Source organism: Squalius cephalus (assembly GCF_949319135.1).
Source record: "Squalius cephalus genome assembly, chromosome: 11".
Lineage (NCBI taxonomy): Eukaryota > Metazoa > Chordata > Actinopteri > Cypriniformes > Leuciscidae > Squalius > Squalius cephalus.
This window is the reverse complement of record NC_137132.1, coordinates 36,253,659-36,276,893: the sequence shown is the minus strand read 5'-3', so window position 1 is coordinate 36,276,893 and position 23,235 is coordinate 36,253,659. Positions and strand designations below refer to the sequence as shown.

Below are 23,235 nucleotides of genomic sequence, written 5' to 3'. Positions count from 1 at the left end.
TTTCTTTCTCGACTACTCATTTTTACTAGTCAGCCAGTCGTGCAGATTAGTAGGACTGGTCAGCAAGTCAGTGTTTACATTAATAATCCCACATCTGGACAACATCAGAGAGTTTTGTGCCGGACTGTGCCGGTCTGACACTGCAATTCTGACATAAGCTGAGTTTATGAGGTTAAGCTGATCAATATTTTCATATCATAAGCAATAATTCATAAACACTGATCAATGTGACTACTTACTGACGTTATATTATTTGCTACAGGACTGATTTGATCTCCCAGTGTCACAATAATGATGTTTTTGTCTTGCCAAAAAAAAAAGCTTTCAAGCTAATAAAGCAAAGCAGCATGGTTACGTTCGACTGCATTTAATTGTGATGTGCTGTGTAGTGTGTGTGCATGTAAGACCCGTCTTCAGCGTGAGCAGGAGAGCAGACGCATGCGCAGACTGACAGACACAACAGGGGCGACTGCTAGCGGTTAGGAAACGTTACCCGCAACAAGCACAGTTCATTTCTGTGTGTAAAGTCCTGTTAAACCGCTAGAGTACTGCAATATGGAGAGTAGAGGAATATTATCATATGCGATATCACACACTTTTACCATACATTTTACAGTAATTTGTAGTTCTTGCATTGTGAAAAATTATATGATCAATAAGTTATGACAACAGATGTTTTTACATTGCTTTATCTCATCAAAATAAGTTAAGCAATTTTCAACTTTTTTTATAAGTTTTACAAGATTCAACTAATTTTTTAAATCAGTTTAATGTAATTTAAGTTGATATGGCTTAAATCCATGTTGATTGTACTTACAAAAATTAAGGCAGACACTTTTTTTTTTTTTTTTTTTACAATGTTCTTGCAAAAAAAACAAACATAAATTATACATTATTTTGCAGATGTTACAATGTGATGCCATCTACAGTTTTTCTCTATATGTTAAAGTACATGTAGAAAATATTTTTATAGTAGCAAGAACATTACAAATGTTTTACAATGTAGTGTTCAAATTGTCTCTATATAGTGGGTATAAATGTCCTGTTAAAGTGCAGCTTTATGAGATCTAAACTAACAAATTCAAGTAAAATCATGTGTTAGTTGAGCTGTGAGCACAGGTTATTGTAAATCTTTTTTCTTTCCTTAAATTACTCTATTTATTTGTCACTTAATATTGATAATACTGAGTATTCATCATGTGTAGTGTGAATGTTAATGAGCTGATGTGTCCTGGTCGACATCTCCTCAGCTGTGCTGATCTCAGTGAGCCACAACACAACTCCTACAGCTCGTTGTTGAGTGTGTGAAGCGTACAGCGTTTGCTGTGATCACACACGAGTGCTGCTGCTGTAAGTGAACGGCTCACTGTGTGAATGATGAATATGCAGATGTCCTGTCTTTACGCACCAATCAGCATTTGCATATCTTTATCATTGACTCACCCTGCTGTTGTTCTAATGCAGTATGACCTCTTTATTTTTCAGACCTCAAAAGGAGAATTTAAAAGAAATGTCACGCTCGCGGTCGTCCATATAATAGCAGTGAATAGCGACCTAACACACACACAGTTTCTGCCAATCTCATGTTCATCTTGAGTACCTATAGAGTAGTATTGCATCCTTCATATCTCCGAAGAGTCTTTAGTTTTATCAGATTTATAAAAGACAGATATGCTGTATCGGTTCTTTCTGAAAACACTCGAGATCCTGTGGGCGGAGCTAAAGAGTCACACACAATACGTCATCGCATTATGCCTGGATTACGTTTGATTCACTGTACGTTCGTGTTGTTTACATTAAATGCACTTATGCGCCGATTGCCATCAAAACAAAACCGCCTGTGATTCCGACTCATGACCGGGATCTTTTATCGCTGGGATCGCTCCATCTTTCAGTTTTAAACGATCTGCAGATCCAGCGTCGAACTGGGCATTGTTTATAAAACATTCGTCACCGAAATGCCGGGAACAAACAAACACACTTGTACACTTGTACAACTCTGTTGCTGCCCCGGAAAAACTAACTTCATCCACTGTTCCCGTAACGCTGGGCTCTTTGGGAAGCTAAACAACGTTATCTTTCCCTCACAACCAAAAACACTCTGATTTCATGGTGTAAAAACAAAATGACAGCCCTGCCAACGCTGCCCGTGACCCGAATGAAGCACGTTGATGGGCGTTGCTCTCGCTCTCGCTCTGGTTGTGTGTGTTCGCTCTTCTAGGAGAAGTGCCCATACAAGAAACCTCTCCCTTTATGACGTCATACAGGGCCATACATACAGACGGTTGGTCTGGGAACGCCCCCGGGAACGTCCCGTCACGTGATGTGAATTTAGCCCGTGGGGGAAAACATTGCCTTGGCGCTAATTGAAATACACGGGACAATCATGCAGAAGAGTTGCTGTGTCGTTTTCTGTACCGCCAATAAACAAACAAATTATGAATTGAAGTTCTACATCCTTCCTAATAAACGCACAGAACCGGAAAGGAGGACAGGGACTTGTAATTTTTGAGATTACTGTGTGAGTAGATCTCTGTGTGATATAGTAGTGGGTGTTAAACTAGTATTAGGCAGTGGGCCAGATTTGTCTACATCCCTTACGAAAAAGAACTATAGTAATCCTGTAAGATTTCTATAGTAGTGTAGTGTATAATACTTCTGTGATGTTCTGTATGTCCCAAAATACTATAGTATTCCTATAAGATTATATGTATTTTGTCCCAAAATACTACAAGATTCCTATAGTTGTTTTTCATAAGGGATGTCTCATTCACATCAGCTGAAGGCTCGCTTGATAGACCAATCGCGACCCTGTGGAGTAGTTCGAGGTCTACACTCAATACAGACTGCAGTCTGTGAGTTAGGGATAACTGTCAGCACAGTCGGCAACTTCGTACTACTGATCACCGTTTTACAAAAGGATTAATAGTTTGCAGTGAAGCATACGTACAATTGGTAAGTGACAAGGTTTTATGGAGTTATAGTATGCAACATATATTAAAGTTGATTGAGTTATAGGCTAATGTTACCGCTACAGCTACCGCGATGTCTTACCTGGAGATTCAACCAGATAACAAAATATGTCTGGAAACGACACCTTAGGCCATTTGGTTGGGTCATTGACCCAGTTTTTAATTAAATAAGGGCAATCATAACCTATTGCAGTTAATTTTGCAATGTACCGTTGCCGGTCGGCAGGTGTCAATGACTTGCAATATGACATTTTTGTCATTCAAATACACACGATGTTCGCAGTGTTTTCCCCCACGCCGACTCCACCCTCGCCACGCCCCCAACTATGACTAGATGCCGACTGTATGTACACTCGAGAAAAAAAAAACGAAAAAAAAAACGATCCGAAACTTTTACGAATCCTGAAGGAGTGTATTTGGCACAGAAATACTCGTCATATGTCCAACTTACTTTGTTTTAATTTTTGGCCATGTTTAGCATGAACCCAATTCTTTAGCAGTGTAAATAAGTCAGAATGCATGAAATAGCATTAGACATCCCCTTTAAAAAAAGACGCAAATGTTTTTTTGCAGAATGATCCCATGCGACACGTGTCGTATACTCCAAGTGTTCAGTGGGTACATGATCGGGTTTAGTGAAAATAAACCAACATATAATGTATTATTTAACAGAAATCCTGACCTTGGCCGTTGGTCTCAAGATTAATATAAACGTGGCATGAAATACAACGCCTAGAAATCCCAAAAAAGTATCCGTGCTCCTTCTCCGGACTATGACAGTCAGAATGAAAGTTGACAGCGCTGAACTCGATAACAAACACCACGGATATATTCACCTCAGAGAAGAAGATGCATGGACTGTGTCTCAAGTTCATTTCTATCTTGATTTCTCACAGCACATGTGCTGTTTCTGACGAGTGGGAGTGAACGTGCAGTCGAGCACAGAAGACCGATGGCCAAGGTCAGGATCTTCGTTAGATAACGCATTATATCTTGATTTGTTATATCGCACACCCCCCGAACACTTGGAAAATACGACACGTGTCGCATGGGATCATTCTGTGATGCTTGTGCGTGTTTTTTAAAGCTTGATGTCGGTCGATATTCGGGACATTTTTGTTTTATCCTCCTTTTGTGTTCTGAAAAAAAGAGTGCATATTACATTAGAACAACAAATTATGCCTACATTTCTGTTTTAGGGTGAGCTATCCCTTTCATAAGTTGTTCCAGTGTTTGTGAATGAGTATGTTTATATAATTGTTACATCATGTCACTGACACGGCTGCCTGAACCGTATCCATGTTGAAGCGGTGTGGACGCGGTCTTGATTTTCATCAGAGCAGTGAACTAGTTTATGGAAGGCATTTTCTGCCAAATTTAAATAAATAAATTAAATGATTAAAATGACAATTAAAACCAGATTAACGATTTCATTACAGAAAACAGTACGCAAAATATGTCACAAAATTGAGAATGAAATTAAATGATTTCATTTTCACGGTGGCAGTGCATCATCCCTGTCAAATTGAAAAATAAAATGCAATTGGTGATTTCACATTTCATTTTCACTACAGTCTCGAGGCAAGACTGCCAATATTAAAATGAAACGCCAAACGTGAAAAAGAAACTACAAATACAGTTTTTACAATGCTCTTTATTAACGCACACGCAAAAATAGTGACACAATTCAAATGTAAATTTTAGTTTTCATTTTAATTCCTCTTTTATTTCACAGTTTTCATTTTCAAAGACAACCTGCATACAAATTCTATGTTAATGAGTGGGTGTGGCTTATTCAAGTAACGGCGCTAGAGACACGCCTTCTGTAAAGCGAAGTCGGCGACGTCCCGTGTGCATGAGTTGAATGTGTGAAACGAAATGATTTAAATGTGATTATATTGTAATCGAGACAACGAGATATGGCATAGTAGTTGTGTTTCTGTGCAGATGCAGAAACAGACACCGGATAATAAGCTTGTGTCAGGCACATGTGAAGCGTCACATCCGCTGCTGTTTTATGCTGATAAACACTGCGTTATTCTGCATTTATAAGAGTTCGTTTCAGCCTCAGTCGAATGCTTTTCTTGTCCGCTGAAGTGTGTTGGTCTTCTGTGGGATCATTTACTGTGAGGGCAGTTCATTCTCTCTGCAGACTGACAGAATGAGCAGCGGAGCACTGCATTCTGGGAAGGGCTTAGTAAGCACAAAGAAAGCGCTGGCATGCAAAACGATTCGCACAGGACACCCCCAATATGCGAGACACGTCTAATACTGTTAAAGAGAGCAGCGCACAACATGACAAGACACGCTCTGTTCTCACTGTTTGCGCTGATGTGACTCTCGCTCATTTGATGAGAAGAGTCTGATCGTCTGGTTTACGGCCGTCAAGTTCCAAATATGAAGAGAAATAATGAAGCACATTTATCTTTGAGTAGATTGCATGAGGAACTTGAAGCATTATAACAATTTCAAACAAAGATCCATTGTGATCCGAACTGTCGCTCAACCACATATTCGGGATTCCTGTTGGCGCTCCGCCCTGAACATGACATCACTGCTCTCTTCTGATGACATCATGATCCCTGAGGACTGGCACAGGGAGATCACTTTCCCCAGGGATCATTGCCATTTTGATTCAGCCATTGATCAGAATTAGCCTTTCAACTCCGTCAGTGTTTTATCAACTAGTCGATCGCATATCAACGACACAAAGGATGTGAGTTTCATCACTTCCACGTCAGTCTCTCTTCTTTCACACAAGAGTGTTCTTCTCTTTTAAACTACTTATATTAAATGAATAAAACTGATATTGCCAGCGTTCAACAGCGTGACAAGCCCTTGAAATGTAGAATATAATAAATAAATACACAATATTTGTTCCAGTAATAATATTCCAATGAATAAATTAATTGAACAACAATTAATCAAATAAATACACAAAAATGTTAAATGTAGTAAATTGTAATTAAGTTAAGCACAGATTTGGTTTGTATTCAGTGTGAGCATTTTTTCTCACTTGAGAAACATTTTTTAATGATGTGATGTAAAATTGTATACTTTCTTTACATATTCAATAAGGTAAAAAACAAAAAAAACGTATATCATTCAACAATATCAACAAAATTCATTCATAAATTCATAAATCATTCACATTTATTTTAAGTCTTAGTGTAAAACATTTCATTGTAGCTGAATATCATGAATAGGCTAAAGAACACTAATATAAGGAATGTTTGCCTGTGGTATAAAAATACCATAGAAAACCAACTAGAGTAACTAATATAAATTTCAATCATAATTAAAGACAAGTAAACACTCAGTAATCAGAAAAGAACAAATAAAAAAATGATCAGTCGCAGCAAATAGATGCAACTGAACAAAGATACGATTGAAATAAACAGTGTTTTAAGATTTTCAGGTACACAAACTAATCAAATGTGAAATAACACTACAAATATAGTTACAAAAGTCATTCAGTCAAGAACAGTGAGTGGATTTTCTCTGTCTTTATGTTATTATAGAGAATATTACTCTGCTGTCACTTTAAGAGCGGCACAATACACTGTTACTCGTGTGCAGCGTCTCACGCTTGAATGGTTCAGAGTCATATTGAAATGCACACAAAGGAATCGATAAGAGGAATCGAAATGTTCATTTTATAACAAGTATCCGATTCCAGAATTGAAATGGATTTTCGATTCCCAACCCTATAATAGCGCCCCCTAACGTATAGCAATGAAAACATGGATAGCCAGAAAATTCGGTCAGTGGCGGGGAAAGGGTTAACCTCTCGTACCGTACCCACATGGCAATGCCGGCGATCACCGGTGAGTGTTGCACAGGCAAACAACACACTGTCTTCAGAAAATGTACACATTTGGTTCTTTTGTGGAGTGGTTACTGTAAATGTGTTATTTTATTTCCAACTCCTCTGAGCTTTTGTGACAAATACAGAACTTTCCCCCCCCGGTTAACGTGTGTGTATTTGCGGTTACATGGTGAGTCAAAGTGAAACTGATACTTTGACACAGTTGGCCTTTATCAGGCTCATGCGCTCTCTGTGAAAATGGCGAGCTCACATTCAGGTTTGAGGAGTCCTCATCAGACTGAAACGTCCCGCTGAAGAGTGTTGTTGTGTAGAGGAATGAGGAAAGGCAGCCTTATCTCTCCTTATCTTTGCCTTTCCCTCTTTACTTCATCGCTTACTCAATGTTGCCACAGTTTCCAGCACAACACTAGAATAAACCTGTGGGAGCTGGCTGTTTTTCAACTCTGTCATCACTAGAAGACAGTAAAATGACACAACTGTCCTCAAAGCTTGTGGCTCTGTTGAACTAGATCCAGTATTCATTTGTGTAATTTTACTTTCAGAACTAAACGTTAAATGTTGTTAACCATGGTCATATTCCTGATGCTAACCAAAGTGTTATGTGGAGAAATCGACCAATATTGATTGTTGTCAAATTTTGATATGTAGAACCAATAATTATTTCATGTTTTACTTCTGTTTTTGATCAATTTCACTTTTGATTAATACTGATAAAAATCGTAATAATAATTTAAAAAAATACAACATCAGCAACAATAATATTATTAACAATAGGCAACAAAAACAGAACAATAAATGACTATTGAGTCTATCAACCTTTGCATAAATGTAATCATTTTAAACTCTGGTTTAGGTGTTTATTAATTATTGGGTATTGTTTAAACTGTTAACAAATTTTATTTCGATATGAAGTCTAATAAATGTTTAACAAAAAATGGTAGCGTATGTACGCTGCATTTGTTTCTGAATATATGCATTAAGTTAAATAACGAATTAACGAATAAAAAATCACAAACATGACATTTGTAAATAAAATTATTTTATATGTACACTTGAATTATGTGTCATATACTTGAGGAAATATGATGAGGAAATACAGTGAATTGAAATTGAATTGAGTCATGCTATTGGAGTTTCAGGGTTGTCCCGTTTATATACATGTATTGGGTAAAATGAAAATAAAAATATACAAATACCATTTTAAATGACTTCTGTTTCTGAATAAATAAAGCAGTAAAAAAAATAGCCTGGTGTTTTTGCTCCGAACTAACCAATTGGTTTTTAATTCCTGATAACAGAAGAATTACAGTCTACATTATTTCTTGAAAAATGGCACTAGAAATGTTGTAATTAACTAAATTAATCAGAAAAGAGGATAACGGCAAAACGAGAAGGTGAAAGCGAAACATGTAGGACTTTATGAAACAATATTTTATTGAAGATACATTGCTGCGGAATCAACACACGTTTATCATTCCTATCAATCACCATCATTTCTACCTTCACCATGAACCTAAATTTGCACAAGCTCCAGAGTTAAACATAAACTCTGGATCAAACTCTGAGTTGAACCAGATCTAAACTGGGTTGCATTCATTTGGGTTTGTTAACTCTAGCTGAACAAACTTGAGTTTCAGTGCAGGTTTAGTGTCGTTTCTCCTCATAACTCTGTGCCGTAACGTCGTCTTGTGCGATTCTTAATGTTTGATTCTTTCATAGGTGAATCAGATATGCTTAAATATCAGGAAAAAAATATTGGTAAAACCAGTTATCAGATGATTTCTTATTACATGGCAGTGAAATCAGAAATCAATATGAACTCAATTCAGAACAAATTCTTCCAGGACCAAATGATCCGAGTTACTGTTATAGGCTGCCAATTATTTTGTCTTCTCTTATTTCTAATAAGAATTCTCTTTTAGAGAAACATTGGGGACAAGTTGATAGTTGATTTAATGAGCTGTAAGTGTGGATTCCTGCAGTGGTTCAAGCTGCAAGACTGCCGAATGACTAAAGAAACGTTATTAGCAAGATGGTAGAAAACTGCACATTTCTTGTCTATTCCACCCACTGCCACTCATACCAACGACGGAAATAAGCGCAGTTACAATAGCTTAATATGTGGGAGAGCGTTGCTATAGAGAGTGACCATATTGTATTGCAGTAGGCAGCACTTCAAAGTCAATACCAAATCAAAACTAGTTAGCACATTAGTTGTAATTGAAAAGGTTTAATGACAAAATATGGTTATGGTTACACTTAAAATAGTTACAAAATAGATGTATGAATGATTATAACCCAGAGAAGAAGAGAGCCAGAGCATCAAAAGGGACAGAGCAACAGTTTCAATCTTCTTTTATCCTTTCCTGACCATGTGACTAAAACCCAGATGTGAGACATTCAAACTGACCAATCAGATAATTCGAACTTCCCCCACCACTGTAATAAAGGTGTGACAATTCATCGACCCCCAAAGTACACACATATCAGATCACTATCAGAAACCTCTGTGCCTTTAGGAACTCCAAATGGTCCTTGTGGCAGAAAGAGGGGGTGGAAACAGTAAAGCAAATATCTTTGTTCATTTAAAACATCTTGGATTATTTTCAATCCTACAGAGCCATAACAGCAAACGCTGTTCTCCTGAAACATGAAGTCCTGTGGGTTGGTCCTGTTTGGTGTTGTTTTGGTTTCCTGACCCAGGGCTGGGATCAGCAGATGGGCGATGAACAGAGAGATGGTCTGCTTTAATGAAGTGTTTCCTCCTTCAGTTAGAGATGTGAGAGCCAGCTCTGATGGGGCAGATCCGAGACAGCACTGAAGTCAGACGGATAGAGGGAATGATTAACAGCATCCTGTCCGTCTCTGCTTTCATCATTAGAGGCTGATAACAGAGCCCTGGGGATCACACATCATAGATTACCCAGCATCCCCCACGTCTGCCTGAGCAGATTGGTTTCATCAGTCTAATGGACAGTCCTCCATTGACAAACACTTCACTTTCATTCAACCCGATACTTAAGCTGTGCTCGCATCTCTTTTACTGTTGCTTTGTGATTTAATCAAACTTAAAGGAGTTGTTCACTTCAGAATTGAAATCTCCTGATAATTTACTCACCCCCACGTCATCCCAGATGATCATGTCTTTCTGTCCTCAGTCGAAAAGAAATTAAGGTTTTTGAGGTAAATATTCCTTTTCTCCATATAGTGGACTTCAATGGGGTCCAACGGCCCAAATGTGAGTTTCAGTGCAGCTTCAAAGGCTCTACACGATCCCAGCCGAGGTCTTATCAAAACATCAGTCATTTTCTAAAAAAAATAAACATTTATATACTTTTTAACTACAAATGCTCGTCTTGCACATCCATGACTTTACGCATTACCTTATCACGTTGAAAGGTCACGTGTGACATAAGTGGAAGTACCAACCTAGTGTTTACAAAGCGAACATGCAAAGACTAAGTCAAACGCTTTTTACAAAAAATAAAATAAAAAATAAAAGATAAAACAACGATGTTGGATGATTTTGAAGTTGGAGGAGAAAATAAGATGGACATTTTCCGCCCACATCAGGTCACCGCCTGACCTTTCCAACGTGATTACGTAATGCGTGAAGTCGTGGATGTGCAGGACGAGCATTTGTGGTTAAAACGTATATAAAAGTAACTTTTTTGTAGATAATGAGCGATGGTTTGTCTAGATAAGACCCTTATTCCTCGGCTGGGATCGTGTAGAGACTTTGAAGCTGCACTGAAACTGCAGTTTGGACCTTCAACCCGTTGGACCCCATTGAAGTCACTATATAGAGAAAAATCCTGGAACGTTTTCCTCAAAAACCCTTAATTTCTTTTCGACTGAAGACGGAAAGACATGAACATCTTGGATGACGTGGGGCTGAGTAAATCATCAGGAGATTTTAATTCTGAAGTGAAGTAATCCTAAAAGCAGACAGCATTAAGCTGCGGTGGCGCCTCACCTCACAACACGAGTGCTTCCTCACATTTACTGTATTACTGCAGATCTGGACCTGGTGGACACACAGCTCTCAGACTCTCTGGAGATGACGTTAGTTGTTTTGACAAAAATGTAAGGAGTAGTTGGCCTTTGACTCATTTCTATATATCTGTATCTTGTCTGGGGAAATGGTGTTCAAACTATTATCATCACTTCATGTGCTATTATAAAGAATTATAAACGTGCTGAAACATATACTTCTCTCCCTAAAGACAGGTAAATTACGGGACACATCAGCTTTCTTTGGCTTTCCCAGACGAGTAGAAACGGTCAAGTTGTTCCTTCTTTCTAAAAATAATCCTCTTTATTTGCATTCATTGTGGCCACTCTGCCCTGTGCCGATCATTGAGTAAACGGGAATTGGTTTAATAAAGCCTTTGACAGGGTAACTCACCAGTCTATAGTCCATTGTTAAGAGGACAAATGCATTTCCTGGTTGCACATGAATATAGTAGTGACAATTCAAGTTCAGTTCACGGCAGTTCCTTAATGATGCAGCTCACATACAAATAAGGCAAAATTTGAGAGAAAATACAGGAACGACTCAACACTGTGACTTTGGATAACAACATTTGCCAAGTGCATTTAAAGGGATAGGTCACGCAAAAAATAAAAATCCTGTCATCATTTACTCGCCCTCAGGTTGTTCTAAACCTCATGAATTTCTTTCTTCTGCTGAACACAAAAGAAGATATTTGGAAGAATATGTGTAGCCTAACAGCTGTACATGGACTTCTACACATTTCTTTTTCCATACTTTCAAGTCAGTTGAACCCCACAACTGTTTGGTTACACATGTTCTTCACACAGGTTTGGAATAACCTTAGTGTGAGTAAATGGTGACACAATTTTCATTTTTGGGTGAACTATCCCTTTAATGTAATAACTGTAAAATACAGTATAATTGCATTTCTGTGAAGGAACATTGGTCAATGGCAACTTCCAGTGCATAAAGTTTCTTTACTGCTTCCTTGAAGTCAATTGAGTTCTCATGTAGGTCCTATGGCGTGAGAAGGTAATGCTGAAGTACACTGCCTCTTCTTCACTCTGGTCAGCTGATTTCCATCCATGTGATGATGATATGCAAATCACACTGTACTCGAACTGATTGTTGTACTGATTAACAACTCACTTACCCCTTTTTGTCATAGTGAGGTAAAGACATATATTATCTTGACATACATTGATTTGGAGGGTTTCGATCAGGAGAGGTCTGTTTTTCTGCTCCTGTCACAGAGGGCATGATGGGTTGGCAGGGGTCATTGTGTGGCAGATGGTCATGAATGAGCTGGACTCCCTCGGGCTCTGATCAGATCAATCCACAGCACAGTGAGAGATCCGCCTCTGGCTGCTGTTATGACACCAATGATGGATCATCTGACGTCATGCTGAGGCTCAGTCTCCTGTCAGCTGTGCTGAAACATGTTCTTACTGAGTTATAACAGTATTATCATGTTCATGAAGGCAACATTTTGATTCCTGGTGTAATCCATTGTTAGTAGACATGTCACACCGGGAGGGGTTGGAGATATCAGGGAGCAGGGTATTGAAATCGGTTTCGAATTCGCCATCACGCGTAATCTGTGCATAAGGAACGATCGCACATTTTACAAGATAAGATATTTGTCACTGACGCTCAGGATCTGTCGCGCACCAAATCCTCCGCCATCGTCCTGTCAGTCATCTCTCACATCGGCCTGTAATAAGTGAAATCTGACTTGTGCTGCACCGAACCGAAAACCGAAATTTTCAGCTTATAATTGTTGTGTCCACTCCATTGTGTAACTGAACTAAATGTTTTTTTATTTATTTTTATAAAAAAGCAAAGCAACAGTGCAGGTGCTGCAATGGGAAAATTATGTAATCTGTGTATGACCGAAAGCTGGTGACACAGACTACCACAGCAAGACTAGACTATAAAACCGCTACGGTGGTGGTTGTTGGCCAGTCAATCCAGTGTTCCAGTAGTCATAAAACACAGTAACAGTGCCGTGTGTGTCACTTCACAGCACCCATAGAGACCAACTGTTAACATTAGGTCACATGACACCACAGATCTTGTGGAAGAACGGCATTAATCGCTTTGATTTGCATAATGTTTTCATGGAAATGTGTGACCTTAAAGGTGCAGTAGGCGATTTCTGAGAAATGCTGTTGATAGTGGACCGGACCAAGCACCACAACACACTTGTAGCCAATCAGCAGTAGGGGGCGTGTCTAATCATGATGGGGGAGGAGAGAGAGTGAGCCAATCAGCAGTAGGGGGCGTGTCCAATCATGATGGGGGAGGAGAGTGAGCCAATCAGCAGTAGGGGGCGTGTCCAATCATGATGGGGGAGGAGAGAGAGTGAGCCAATCAGCAGTAGGGGGCGTGTCCAATCATGATGGGGAGGAGAGAGAGTGAGCCAATCAGCAGTAGGGGGCGTGTCCAATCATGATGGGGAGGAGAGTGAGCCAATCAGCAGTAGGGGGCGTGTCCAATCATGATGGGGAGGAGAGAGAGTGAGCCAATCAGCAGTAGGGGGCGTGTCCAATCATGATGGGGGAGGAGAGAGAACAAGCAAGAGGGAGATTTGAAGAAAGACTGTAGAAAGAGAGATGGCTGAGAGACATTACAAAAGAGGAAAAAGTCAGAAGAATATCACTGGAAAAAGAAGGGTATGATCAGGAAAGAGCTTTAGGACCCATGTTAATATTAGAAAACCGGAAAACAGACGCGAGGTTGCTTTGATTCTGTTCATACGTGAGTAACGCTGGTTTTGAGTATCATTGTTTTCTGAAGCTGCTGTGCTGTTCAACCAACAACCAACTCTTGCTTGTAAATACTCATGTACTGTATGTTCACGTTTTGTTCTTCCTTTTTGTTTGTTCATCATGACTTTATTTTTCGCGAAGCATTATCTTGCTTCGCTTCATCCATGATAAACAGACATCCACTCTTGCATTGTGTGTTTGTGCATTTTGGGGGCGGAGCAATGAAGGGAGGGGTGTGTTTGTTTGTCTTGATTATAGATATCAAGTGTTCAACAATGATTCTCAGAAATCTCTTTCTGCACCTTTAATATTTACACGTAAGTGAGGTAGTAACCATTTATAAAAGCGAGAGGTCATTCGAGACAGAGCTGCGTTGTGAATATACTCTGTTGTGTCTCATGACTGCACGCACAACCTCTCTGTATTACCTAATGCTAGTTAAATGAGTCTGTTGTTAAACAAACCTCAGAATTTCATAGGATGTTGGTCCATTTCAGTTTGTATTTTGTTGGCCAACATCATGAATGCACATGTCTGATATCTTGTTTGCTAACACTCATACTCGTCATAATGCTCCACTGCCAACGTACGAGAGCAGATTAGCGTTGTGTAAATATTCATGTTATGACCCAAGTTTGGGACCAACATAAAAAGCCATTCAAAAAAGTGATGAAACACACAAAGAGGAAGTCGTAATGGCCAGGGGAAAAGAAGTTAATTATTCACAGTTTAAAAGATAATAAATAAAATAAGCAAATTCAAATCTTAACATCTAATGATTAACACATTCCCTAACTCGTGAAAAATCATAATTTGATTTGAGAGGAAAGCTTGCTTGCCTGTATTTGGGGGTAAATGCTGAAGAGAAGAGCTGATCAAACACGGTCTTCTAGAATACATCACTCTTCAGCAGCAATAGAAGATTTCATTTCTTCATTTCTTCATTTTCAGCTGGACTTCCTGGTGTGGTGTGGTGTGTTTTTGGTGTGGCGTGTTGTGGTGTGGTGTGGTGTGAATGAGGACTGTATAGACTGTTTTATTTATTGCTTTAGCAGTGCTAAAGGAACATTATTAGTGCATGAATGTTCTGAGAATGATAACCTTTGACCTTGTGTGTGTGTGTGTGTGGTGTTTGATCCGCAGGTGTTGTGAGTGCGGGGCGTCTCTCTCACACTGGTACTATGAGAAGGACGGCCGTCTCTTCTGTAAGAAGGACTACTGGGCCAAATTTGGGGAGTTGTGTCATGGCTGTTCAGAGCCCATCACCACCGGACTCATCATGGTGAGTCCAACCCGTCCGAAACCGTATCTCTGCCGTCTCTCGTCACCCCACAGTCCTGCCTGTCCTACGCTTTCTCACACACAGCCGCTCTAGTTACACACTCCATTCACACGGTTACTGCAGCCGGATCACACATGAGCAAATCATGACAGAGCTGCTATCTATAATTCAGAGGTCGTGTTAATGAAGGGAAAGTTTGTGTGGCCTTTTGTTTTAAAGCATTCACTGCTAGCTGTATTATTTAGTGTTTCTACAAGAGCAAGAGTTGTTTATTGGACAAGAATGATCATTTGAATGATTTATGACCTTTTGAATTCCTTCATTTTGCCTGAATCCTCTATATAATCCTAATATATATATATATATATATATATATATATATATATATATATATATATATATATATATATATATATATATATATATATATATATATATATATATATATATATATAAATATAAATATATATATAAATATACTGGTTTGCATACAGTCTTGGCACAGTACAGGTTATCATCTGGTTTCTTTATACAGAAAATCATTTTGACCCCCCAAAAAAACTAAACTGCATTGCCAATTCTGCACTTGTGGATCAGCCATTGTACAGTGTCCGCATAGATTTCAAGTTAGGGCTGTACAGTTAATCGAAATAAACCTGAAATTGCGATATTGCAGAGCCTATAATTATATGCACAGCACTACTATAAGTGTTTCAGAGTAAAACATGTTAATTTACAGGTGAGCGGCTGGTTTCACTGTAAACGCTGCTCCACATGAACGTCATCTCTACATCTGCTCTGAGTTTCAGTCAATTTAACGTGCATTTGGGATCGCAACATGCATATAATTCTATGATTTCTGCGATGTGGAAAACGTGGAACGGATCACGGAATCCAGTCTATTTTCTTATATTTACGCATAGGGATACAATTCACATCTGTTCACATTTGTCACTTTTACAGCCTTACTATCTACACAAATATTCCTTAAACTGGAATAGCAAGACTCTCCAGTGACAAAGTTCTTCATAATACCAAACACCTCAATATATCTCTTTAAGTTATCCTCGGTTTCAACACAGAAACTATTTACAAAAGAAGGGGGAGGTAGTTGCATCACTCATAATTAAAAAAGACAAAAATCAACCTATATCAAAAAGTTATTTGGTTCAATAGGAGTTATATACTCAATCCATTTGGACCAGAAATCAACAAAAGAATCCTTCTGAAAATTCACATAAAATTCATATTGAAAGCACGTTTTAAGACATCAATCCAATCCTTTATGTGTGGAGGATTAGGTCTATACCAGCATCTATTTATGGCTTTTTTTTCTAGTCTTACACATTTTATTTACTGTATAAAATGGAATTTCATGTAATTTGACAAACGTTGAATGAATAAATCAAAAGTAGGGCTGCACACTTATGCAAGTGGCAATATGGACTAGCGTCTGTGAATATTAAAGCATAAAAATATGAAGTTTGCGTGTCTCTGTGGTAATGAGTTTTGTCTACTACACATACTCAAACATGCCTTCCCAATATGCAGTTTTATATGAATCCAAACCCTTCTCTGTTGTTTTGGATTTCAAAAAGAAACTCCAAATGAAGATGATGATGTTATCATCTTCTCGGCAACATGATAACGATGATGACCAGCATTTCCTCTTTAGGGTGATGATGAAGATTCATATCGTGCGTTCTCAAGAAACCATGCATACAGACTGAACCTTGCCCTAGTTATTGTTTCCTCAGGTCAATAACACAAATATGTGTGTTGTGCTTCACACTCGGCCTTTGTCAGTGTAATTTCATATTTCACGTCTCTAAGGCATTTCTTCCTCATGTTTAAGAAAAAATAACAAAATAGCATTATGGCTGACAAGATGCGGAGGGTTGAAACACAAGTACTTATATTAGAGAATGAAAAAATGACACACAATGAGAGCTTAATTATTGGCGTTTTTAGAATTTCATTTCTTTCCAGTTTTTGAATTCTCATGTTTAATATGTTTACATCTTGATTTCAAATGAAGTGTAATGAAATGGATGTGATGGAGGAGGACATAACAATTATTTTGAACAAGTACATCTCATTACCTTAATAAATTCATGCCAAAAGTCCTATAACTGTTACAGCCCACCTCAGTAACACTTCACATTCATTCACACAGTTTATGCATGAGCTTTCGTTTGTGACGGATGAATATGTCAAGGACAAAAGGGTTAAAGATGTTAAAATTACTGGAGTGTCTACTTACACCGAGTGCAATAGGCCGTCTTGTTGACAGAGGCTATTTACACAAACTCCGCCACTACTGTCTGATTGAGCCAGATACAATCACAACAGAAACCTGATAACCGGATCAGTGTCGTGGAGAGGGAAGCAGGTGCAAATCCACCGTTTTCAAACTAGTTCTTCTCCCTTTCCCCAGTGCGGATCAGCTTAGAGAGGCATTTATTTCAAAATATTAAAAAAGTGGACATAAAATGTCTACCTGGTATTTAATAGTGAGAATATAGTGTTTATTGGGTAGGGGAGGACTTTATTGCTGGAATAAAGCAGCATCCATTCATGATTTTAATAAATATAATCATATACACTGAATATATTGTTATTATTGCATTGTTGTTTTATAATATGCGACAATACACTGAGGAGCAAATAGTAGGTTATCTGCAACTATATACACTTTACACTTAGACGCAAGAAAATACTGCTATTTCTACTTAGTGTAAATGACATCTATTTGCACAGTGTAAATAATAATGATATATAATGATATTAAGATACGATACTAAGTGCAAATAACGATAGATGCTATTTACAGTAAAACAGAGCAAAAAAAAAAACACTTTTTTGATGCTATTTTCCACTTTGTGTATTAGATAGCCGCTGCCTGAAGCTAAATGTTCCCGCAGTAACTCAGTCTGTCCTGAACACTGACTCTCTCTGAGCTCGGCTGAGTTTATAGCCCGTGTTCAGGACACACACTTCGCTTATAAAGCGCAGGTGCAGCTAACAGGGTTGAGAAAACCTTTCACCCACACGGCATGCTGTCAGTGGTTTCTCTCACAGGATGCGTTCTCTGTTGCTCGGTGGGACGGCGACCCTTGTTCTGCAATGTTAGTCAAGCCCAGGGTTTGGTTTCGCTCAAATAGCCTGTCTCTACTGGAACTATAAAGCAGATGGTAGACTCTGTGGTCTGTGTTTTTCTATTTAAAACGTCTGGTCTGCTTTGCTCGCTGTGTGATTTAGTGGCACACAGACGGCCTCAGGCAGTGCAGTCCCAATGATTAAACTCCCCAGACTCGGGATAAGTGAATTAAAGATGGCTCAGCACGCTCTTCCTGCGTTTGACTGACGGACACACATCTTCATCAGGGGATTGAATGAGGATGAAGGCCAGGTCTGTGGACTCCTGTGAGGAGGACGATTCTGGTCAGCAGGAACGAACTGAGTACGTGACCTAGAAAGAGATCCCAATAGCCATTGTTACCAGTTCAGAACTTGAGGAGTGATGTGTGAACAATAATAATATATACTTTATATCAGAAGAATATTTATAGTAGCATTTAAATGGTCTATTAAAGGAGTGAACACTGAGTTGTATCAGATAAATATGACATCTCTTGGTAACACTTTCTATGAAGATCATGCTTATAATGAATTATATCCCCATTTTTTCTGATTTATAAGTATTACAATTCTATAAATATATTTATATAGACTCATTAATAACTAATACTGCATTATAACAACAGTTATATTTAAATTTATATTATTTTTATAATTACTTATAAGTTTCAGTGCACATGCCCATAATCCATTATACACGAAATGGAGCTATAATTCATTATAAGCTGGGTCTTCATAGAAAGTGTTACTGGATATTTTTAGTCCTGCTCCTGCCAGCTCTTCCTGGAGGATCCCAAGGCATTCCCAGGCCAGCCAGGAGATATAATCCCCCATCTTCAGTCTCTTCCCAGTTGGACATGCCCAAACCCCCTCCGCCAGCTCCCTGTAACTGACATCTCTCCCGGATGTCAGAGCTTCACATCCCGTTTCTCAGGGTTAGACACCCTCAGTCTCGTTCTGTGGGTCACTATCCAAAGTTCATGATGATACAGTAGGTGAGGGTCTGAACTACGAGGACATGGACCAGCGTTTGGCCACCAGGGACTCATATACGAGCTCCTCTCCCAGGTCTGACTCAAAGACGGGCCGTATGCCTCTTTCTCTCTCTCCTTTGACCTTTCCGTAGGGGAAAGTGTTGGATCATTCTTTTCCTGGCCTTTCACCTGGGACCAGTTTGCCTATTGAGCCCCTGCCAGAAGCTGAAGCTCCAGACAACACAACACTCGAACCCCTCCAAGTAAACCCCACCTGTAAACCATTTATTCTTTATCTTAAAATTCATCCAAGTTGTTTTCAGAATTGTTGATTGTAATAAATACATTCCCTTAAATTATAATGCACTAGGGCTGGGTAAAAAAATATAGATTTTTCAATTTTAATCGATTCTCATTTTTATGAACCGATATCGATTCTTAAATCCCAAGAATCGATTAGTCATCCTGTTTTCAGTTGATGAATGAATGGATCATTGTTGCGCACATCCCATCCAATAAATCGCAATAATATTGATATGAAACAAAGTCTCAGATTTCAAATTACGTCCATTTTCTTACGAAATTCAAAAACATAATTACCGTTTTGGCGTGAGATCGCTCTGGCTCAGCATAAGAGAAGCACATGATCTTCTCTTCCGCCTTAATATCACCAGTTACAGCACGAAATAAACATGAATGAGCATCTGAAAGTGTGTTAAAAGATAGAGTACAACTTATCGCTCAGTCAGTGTTTCAGCCGTGGAAAGACGTCAGTAAAACAGCTTGTAAACAATGTCATGTAACGTCACATTTACCTCAGAAAAACCATATCCAGTGACCATAAACTCGTTAGTCAGCTGGAAAAGTTAACTCTAGAGAGGAGCATTCTGCTAAATATATGCACCATATTACATATTCATTATCATTTGTAATGTTCTTCAATATTTAATCCATGTTTGAATAAATCTGGCAAGTTTTTATGACAGCCACCATTTAAATGTTTATATTTCATAACTTAATTATTATAAAAATAAATAAGTGTAATATAAGCTTTTGTATACAAATCAGTTCATTTTTACCTTCAATATTATAGTAGGCTAATGAAGCCTATAGGCTACAACTGACTCCCATAGTTTACAGCATTAGTTCAGAGATTTGTTTTCCTTGAGAAAATGTGCCATGTATTGAACCTGATATCCAAAATAATCAATATTGAATCGAATCGAATCGAAATGCAAGCTTGTGGATCGAAATCAAATCGAATTGTGAAATTTGTGTCAATCCCCATCCCTATAATACACTAATAAGAATTGTTATATCTAATTACAAAACAATCCAATACTAGTATACCAATACTGAGTGAGTGAGCGTTAATGAAGTTTCTGCCCGTGAAGAGCGTTTCGAATCATTCACTTCATTTGGGTTAAAAGCTTTCCAAGACTCCTGTGCTATAGTCTCGTTCTCTGCCAGTACTTACTTACGTTGAGTGGCGTTCTGTAATGAAATCATGACACTGAGACGCGTCCCACATGGTTATTCTGTGGAAAACCCTCCTCCCACCGCATTCACACACAACAGGCCTGTGCTATCATTGCCCGATGTCATCGGTTTCTTGTGTTTATTTGTGTCTTTCTGTGAGCTCAGTGACAAACATGTCTGTCTGGGTCTGTATTTGCTCACCCCCGGCGACTGCTGTTTTGGACCCCCTTGCTAGTTTCAATGCCATGACTAATTCCAGCCGTTTGTTATGAAAACTCAAGCGTCGAATGTGTGTGTTGTTCAGTTATGAGTGGCGTCACCGTGATATTCTTCAGTCTGCTTATGGGGAATTCACTGTTTCTCTCTGTGTTCCTCCTGCTTTTGGTCTGTACAAGCCTGGTCTCGACCCACAGTGTTGAGATCTGACTGATATGGGCAGTTTCAGTCTGATTCGCTGGAGACCTCAGTTATCACAGGAGACCGTCAGCCATGTTTACAAGGTCGGTGGCTTTCCTTTTGCTGTATAGCTGAAGATTTGAGCCTGTTTTCCCTGGAAGAGGTTGTGTGTGTGTCAGTGGGAGGGTTGGGTCGAGTGGGGGAGGTGTGTGTCGCTCAACAGGAAGTGATGAAGTCACCCACTCAGAGCGAGTGAGTGAGTGAGCGAGCGAGAGACAGAGGGAGTAACAGAGGGTTCTGGGATGAGCTCAGCGCTGGGCGTGTGGGCTGTGTTGTGTTTTTGTGCCGGCTTCGCTAGAATGATCCGCACGCTGTAGCCGGTCATGGTCGGCGATGTGTTTTACTGGAGCTTCTGCTGTCTCAGACTCTGGAAGAGAGAGAAGAAGGTAAGCCAGATGCTCTCTCTCTCTCTCTCTCTCTCTCTCTCGTGCTGATGGGACTTTACACAGCCTTCATGCATCACATGTGGAATAGATTTCATTCATTTTCAGCTTAGATGATTGTTTACGTTTTATTTGATTCATTATCATTTAAAAGGCCATTCAGATGCTGATTGATTTACAGAACATTATAATTTAAACATATTCAAGAAGCATGTGTGTAGATGCAGATGTAAAGTTCATTGAATCTGGATGTTTACAGACATGAGAATGATTTCACAGATTTGGAATTCACATTTATTTGTACAGCGCTTTTCACAATACACATCGTTTCTAAAGCAGCTTTACAGAGTCCACATTACAATTTAGAGTCTGATATCAGAGGTGACTGTCTAATGTATTTCAGAAATGAACATATACAAATCACAGTTAGCTAAAATATATATTAATTTAAGCAATGTAATATTAAAGGCTGAAACAATGAGCTCACTGAAGTAATGAATACTTGTTTGTTAACAAATGATCATGACATTTAGAAAAGTGTAGCATTGGTGCTTGATTTATCCTTCATCTGATCAAACAGTCGGCCTTGTTTCCAAATGGTCAATCTCACATTATTTTCTGTTTGGTTCATTCTCATTGAGTCTTCTGGCATCATGATATGGGGAATTATTGACCTAAAACGATCATTCTTAATCTTTATTATTGTTATTATGATTCATTTACATGTAATTGTCCCCTATTGACCGTTGTCTAGTAAACCGGGTCATGTTTGGCATCACGCTCCAGTCTCTGTGTGTGTGTGTGTGTGTGTGTGTGTGTACAGATGTGGATGCTGCGGCACTGGGACACACTGACATGGACATGTGCCGATCGATATTCACATTTATTCATGTAGCAGAGACTCTGACCCAGTAAAAGAGGTTTACATCAGTAGAATATACTCCATGAGAATCAAACCCATGACATTAGCATGGCTCGTGCTGTAGTGAATCTATGCCTTTTGGGTACTTTTGATTTTGTCAGATATCTCGTAAAAGTGTGCATCCGTAGACCTGCTATCCAGGGTAGACTCCTTATTTAAAGGAGTGCTATGTAAAACAAGGCTGTGAGGACAGACATACAGTAGGTTGAACAGGTTAAATGATCCTTTAGATGAATGAATGAATGTGCATGAGGTGCAGAAGTGTTTGACAGTGTCGAGAGCAGGTTTCATCTGGAGCTGTTTACTGTACGTCTGTCCCTCAGGGCTGAATGCTGTGTTACATCAGCAGAGAAACTTCCCTGCCCATCACTGGGGGGTTTGTGATTGAGGAGATTTCCCCAGAACGGTTTCCGAGCAGAAGCAGGTGCCGTGATGAGTGTTGGGTTCAGATGGCTGAACGACTCTAGAGGTGTCATGGGTGTTGTTGAAGGAAGTATAAGTGTGACTGGAAAGTGGTGAATTCCAGTCTTTCCCATATTTAATTATCACTTTTGAAATGACTCGTCGGCCCAGTTGTTGCCAAACATGTAACACTGGCAACATGGCTCAAGATGTGGGTTGTTCATTCCTGTTTAGTGTGAGCTGTAATATTTCGAGTGGAGGATGAATTATTGTGAGGACAGCATATGACATAAGAGCATGTGTACAGTATGTCATACTCAGAAGTGGGAATATACCCAGAACAAGGTTGTCTTCCACAGTAGTTCATGTAGTTTAGTAGAAACATGTACAGTTGTGACAAAAGTAATGACCGGAGGGGATATTTGTATGAGAAAAACCAAAAAACCCCATACATATATAAATAAAAGATATCAAACTTTTGTACAGCAGAGTGTGTGTGTGTGTGTGTGTGTGTGTGTGTGTGTGTGTGTGTGTGTGTATGTGTATATATATATGTATATATGTATTCCTGTGATCAAAGCTGAATTTTCAGCATCATTACTCCAGTCTTCAGTGTCACATGATCCT

The 23,235-nt window shown here is 39.0% G+C and overlaps 1 protein-coding gene across 4 annotated transcripts in view; it reads left to right on the top strand.

Moving 5' to 3' along the window:
• The window catches only part of limk1a (LIM domain kinase 1a), a 71,478-nt gene that overhangs the window by 24,568 nt on the left and 23,675 nt on the right, over window positions 1-23,235 (top strand). For 2 of the 4 annotated variants that reach the window (XM_079885653.1, XM_079885654.1), the window contains one exon: window positions 14,713-14,851. In XM_079885653.1, the coding sequence (XP_079741779.1) occupies window positions 14,713-14,851 (139 nt within the window). Of the gene's footprint in view, window positions 1-14,712; window positions 14,852-21,086; window positions 21,288-23,235 lie in introns of those variants that run through there. The other 2 variants (XR_013822705.1, XM_079885655.1) reach the window with 1 other exon arrangement.